At 35.1% G+C, this 4,890-nt stretch overlaps 1 protein-coding gene across 2 annotated transcripts; it reads left to right on the top strand.

Annotated features, from left to right (window-relative positions):
• The first annotated feature begins 710 nt into the window (after positions 1-710).
• On the top strand, positions 711-3,649 carry LOC103524338 (coiled-coil domain-containing protein 81-like). Of its 2 annotated transcripts, none has more exons than XM_008489354.2 (4): positions 711-1,883; positions 1,993-2,407; positions 2,513-2,874; positions 3,277-3,649. In XM_008489354.2, exons 1-4 carry the CDS (start codon positions 845-847, stop codon positions 3,609-3,611), a joined length of 2,151 nt encoding a protein of 716 aa, XP_008487576.1. In that variant the 5' UTR covers positions 711-844; the 3' UTR covers positions 3,612-3,649. The 2 variants fall into 2 exon arrangements, with proteins under 2 accessions (XP_008487576.1, XP_026689160.1); XM_026833359.1 differs by having other exon boundaries at positions 2,513-2,885; positions 3,277-3,426.
• Positions 3,650-4,890: the final 1,241 nt, after the last annotated feature.

Genomic DNA, 4,890 nt, shown 5'->3' with positions numbered 1-4,890 from the left:
TCCCTAGAGATTCTGGAATGAGTGGAGAGGTATGGAATTTCTTTTGAACATGATCAAGGTAAAAAGTCTAAAAAAAAAAGTCTATGTAGGTGACACTTCGGTACATTATGAATGTTTACCGGGTGGTCTGGAAATTCTAAAATCCTAAACGATCATTTTTCTTTTTCTTTTTTACTTTTTATTATTATTTTTCCTTTCAGTTTTTTTTTGGTTCGGTTAATGGTATTAGCAGTTATTTTAGCCCTAAAAACATACATTAAGGACATAGAAGGGAACAAGTAAGACCAAGGTTATCAGTTAAAATTTGAAAAACACACAGCGTCCGAGGCACCCACTATTTAAAAGGGACCAAAATGATAAAAAAATAATAAAAATAAAAAAAAATAAAAAATGCTGACTAAGTAGGTGAAGAGGTGCTTGTCTTCATAATTAAGAGCTATAATGTTATTAATGTAGAGGTAGGATGGAAACCTGCCCCAAGTCCAAGTGGGTATCATAGTCAAAGTAGGCTGGTAAATCGGAGATTTCAAATGAGTAGCGACTAACAGCTTCGCCAAGTTACTAGATATTAATACTGTAAAGAAGTTGATTGCAAAGAAAGCGCTCAATAATAACGCAATTACTTGTACCTGTACCTACCTAGATAAAAAAAAAGGTCATCGGCCAACTGTGTAAAAAAAAAATACTTGTGATTTTTATGGGGTCAGATGTTGAAATTATTTCATTTTACAAAAAGAAATTTTTCATAAAAATAGATTTCATTTGTCTTGTTATTATGCTTCTGATAATTTCCTGGTAATCCAGTCAAAATTGTGAATGAAAGTTTCCAATACAGGAGTACTTGATGAACTTAAGGAGAACCAAAAGTGAGATAGTATCCCGGGGGATATCTGGACCCAAGGGTCAATTTGGATATTTTGACGATACGAAGTCCCACCATTCAACGCTTGATTCTATCTACAGTAAGAACAGCATTATCCGCAACGACGATGAATGTAAGAGTCAATATTCAAGAGACATGGAACCGATTGGTTTCCAACCAAAAGCCAAATCAATTTTCTCCAATGTCAAAAGAAGTAAGAGCATGGCAAATGGAAATTTAGGATACGCAAGCAGTTGTACTAGTACATCGGATAACAGATCATTGTGTAGTGTACATTCTGTGAGGAGTGTCTTCCAGAGAGCACAAGATAATTACAAGACTATCATAGGTAAAGACTATCCACTGTCCAAAGTGCTAAACATTTGGAAAACGTTGTGTGAATATGTGGAACAACAACTTGTATTGAACAAATCCACAGTGATTCCAAAGTTGGGTATGTTTACAATCATTGAAACAAATCTTCAAGGATATATTCATAAGAAACCAGTTCTGATTATCAACAAGAGTTTGCTCAAAATTCACGGGCTTACAAGTAAAAAATATAACGTCGGGAAAGTTATTCAACGACATATTTTGAACTTTTCGGACATTTCGAGTAAGTGCAAGATGAATCGCTTTATTGTTGAAGAAGTGATCAGTGAAGTGATTAAATCATTTGAGAAGCTACTTATGACAAAGAGAAACAGTGAGTTACCGTTTTTCCAAATTGGGAAGCTGCAGATGCAAGCGTGTGAGATTCGTATGAAATTTTACGAGGATTTCATAAACAAATTGAACAGATCTTTGTTCAAATCCAAATCGAGTACCAGTCTGATCAGTGGCATTAGCAAACTATCGAGAACCAGCTCAGTGATTTCCAGAATGACTTCCAAGTCAGAACGTTATAAACCTAGTCCAGAATTCTGTTCTGTTCTCCCTGTTGATACTGAAGAATCTCGTGCAGTGAGAAAAAATTCTTCCGGATGTATGGTCAGGAGAATTCAATCGTCCTGCTCTTTAGGTAAGTATGGTTTCGATTGACGATAGTAGCAATTATCAATTAGAGTACTTTCTCCTACCACCTTTGTTTATAATGAGCAATATTAGAAGATCTAATTTGATTTTTACAGTGAGTCAAAGAACAAAGGATACCCAGTCACTCCTATCCATTCCGTGTGGAAGCACTCACAGCAAACGCAGCTGCTGCTCCCAGCGACCATCACGGGAAGCTCATGGTGATGCCTGTATGTGTATAGTTTGTGCAAATAGGTTCAAATTTGACAAGGACATCAACTTCAAAAAGAAAATTCTCGCTGGCCATCAAGAAGAAGAAAAGAGAAAAAATGTTTTAGTTGGAGGTTTTTCAAAGGTCGATCAAAATGAACATCGGCAGAGAATTGAAAACGAAAAGAGAACAAAAGAATTGCAAAAAAATGCAGCCAAGTATAATTCACAGTTTGTACAAAGAAAAAGTATCAAACGACCCAAGGAAAGTGACTCTTCCGCATTAGAAAATAATGCCATTATGTACAATCGTCAGAACAGGTGAGAATGATATTTATGTTGATAAAATTTTGTTCAATAAAAGTACTCATATTACCATTACCATTGTTACACATTAGAATACTTACAATTTGTTTAAACTTTCAGCGAGTGTGAAAGAAGGAAACACAATCTGAGCAACATCGAAGAAATTAAACAGCAAATTAAAATGAAGAAATGTGAAGAAAGATCGAAGAAACAATTAGACGAACGTAGTATGAAGGAAAGAAATGAAAAACTGACAAAACTGTTATATGAAGAGCGTATAAAAAATATCAAAGAAAAGGATTGCAAACGAAGCAAATTAAAACAAGATTTGGATAAACAAATTCAGGAAAAGAAGACAAATAAGAAAACTGATTCGATTCCTGATTATAATTTTAACGTCCTTCGAAAAACTCCACTTAGAAATAACATTTCCAGCCTCAGTGATATTCAGAGAGGAAAGGAACAAAGAAGGATCCAAGCAGGTATGGCAAAGGTATGAGGAAAAGTTGGAACAAAAACTTTATTTGAAAATGTCCAGATTGTCCAGCTTACAGCATTCTATACTGATGCTTGACTCTTTTCATGATAGGTATTTTTTATGTGTATACTCGTAATTAGGAAAAACTTTATGTGCAGGTGTTGTATTCCCAGTAGCAGATAGATATGCAATAGGCTACACTGCACAAATAACAATGTCAGTATTTTTTAGTGCCTATTATTATACTAGACTACTGTCTAGTCACAAACATAACAGCAACGAAGCATCACTCCGGAAGGAAAATATTATGAAAGCAAAAAAGAAATGCCTTCCAACAATAAAATATTTATACCTGTCTCAAAGAAAGTAGTTACATGAATAATTCCAACGTCACTTTGCTTTTCAGAATATCAAAAAGTACAAATGAAAGAAAAGCAACTCCGCGAAGAAATGCAACGAGATGAAGAAGATGAACTGGGCAGAAAGTTTGTGGAAAACATGGATCGCGATGTTGAACAACAACGGGAAAAGGATATACAGAAAAAGTTACAACTGCGAGAAGAGAGACAAGCTATGTATAAACAAAGTCAATGTAAACAACAAGATAAAACTCATTTGCAACCTATGGGATTTCTATTGGAAGATGCTCATAGGAAGGAAAAATGTTTGAACTGTTCCAGGAAATTAGACTGGACTGATCATGTACATGCATATGAACCAAAAATGGCAATGCTTTATTAATACAGAATATTTTACATGAAAACTCTCTTTTTCATAAATGTTTGCAGCTTAGGTAAAACTTTCCTACCAGAGAACCAGACGTTCTGAGAACGCACCCCACCTTATCTGTTTAGGATAATGTTCAACCCGGGCGGCAATCGAACTCGCTAAAATCTCGTTGGAGAGGCAAGTACCTAGTACCTAGGTTTGACATGAATAAAAGAAGTAAAGTTAATATACCTATCTGGATCTTGATACTTAGGTAAATAACAAAATCGCCAAATCCGCGAACAAAATCGCGAAATCCGCGAACATAATCGCGAAATCCGCGAACAAAATCGCGAAATCCGCGAACATATAATCGGCAAATCCGCGAACATAATCGCCAAATGCGCGAACATAATCGCCAAATCCGCGAACATAATCGTGAAATCACATAGGTACGATATGTACATAGGTAGATTAGGTGATAGGTAACATACCTATTATTAAAAACAGATATACAAAATACAGTCGAACCTGGATAAACGAGAATCCAAGGGACTAGCTCATTTTTTCGTTTAAGGCGGTTTAATACAACATTTTCTCGTTTATAAAGGTTTAGCAAAGTGGAAGAGCAAACTGATGAAAGCATGACAAATTTAAACAAGTTAAGAACAAATTCTGATTTATAGAGGTACCTAATTTTTTTAAAGTTAAAAAACGCGTTTCGAATTTTTTCTGGGACAAAAACGGAAATTCGGGACAAAATGCCCCAAAATGAAACTGAACGGGACGCCGGGACACCCCCTGAAATTCGGGACTGTCCCGGCCAATTCGGGACGTTTGGCAAGCCTAATTATTAAGTACCTATTATTACGGTTTTATTTGACTCTGTGAGTGAGTGATTGCTATGTTCACACGTGGGGATTTTATCTTCGCAGTTTTGAACATGAGTATTTTGTGAAATTACTGCTTTTAGTTGATTGCAAATAGCAGTTGTAGATCTTCAAGTACATATTACAATGACAATTACGGTATGATAAACGGTGAAAGTGTTAGAAAATTTTAGAAAGATTTCTTTCCCCTAAATTGAATTCTTATTAAATCAAAAAATACACGAAATCAAATTAGATTGGTAAGAAGGGAAGAAAAAAAAATGTGATTTTAAATAAGAAATGTCTTCAAGGTATGAAATGAGTTGAAGAAAATTATTATTTTTTCACCTCTCTTGAACCCCGGTACCTTTGACTTCCAAGTGACGCATTTGTATGGTTTGAAACAAATAAAATGTAAAACACATTGAATTTTTTCAAAGTTT

This window comes from Diaphorina citri, unplaced genomic scaffold (assembly GCF_000475195.1).
Source record: "Diaphorina citri unplaced genomic scaffold, Diaci psyllid genome assembly version 1.1 scaffold5, whole genome shotgun sequence".
Classification (NCBI taxonomy): Eukaryota; Metazoa; Arthropoda; class Insecta; order Hemiptera; family Psyllidae; genus Diaphorina; species Diaphorina citri.
This window is presented reverse-complemented; position numbering and strand designations above follow the sequence as displayed.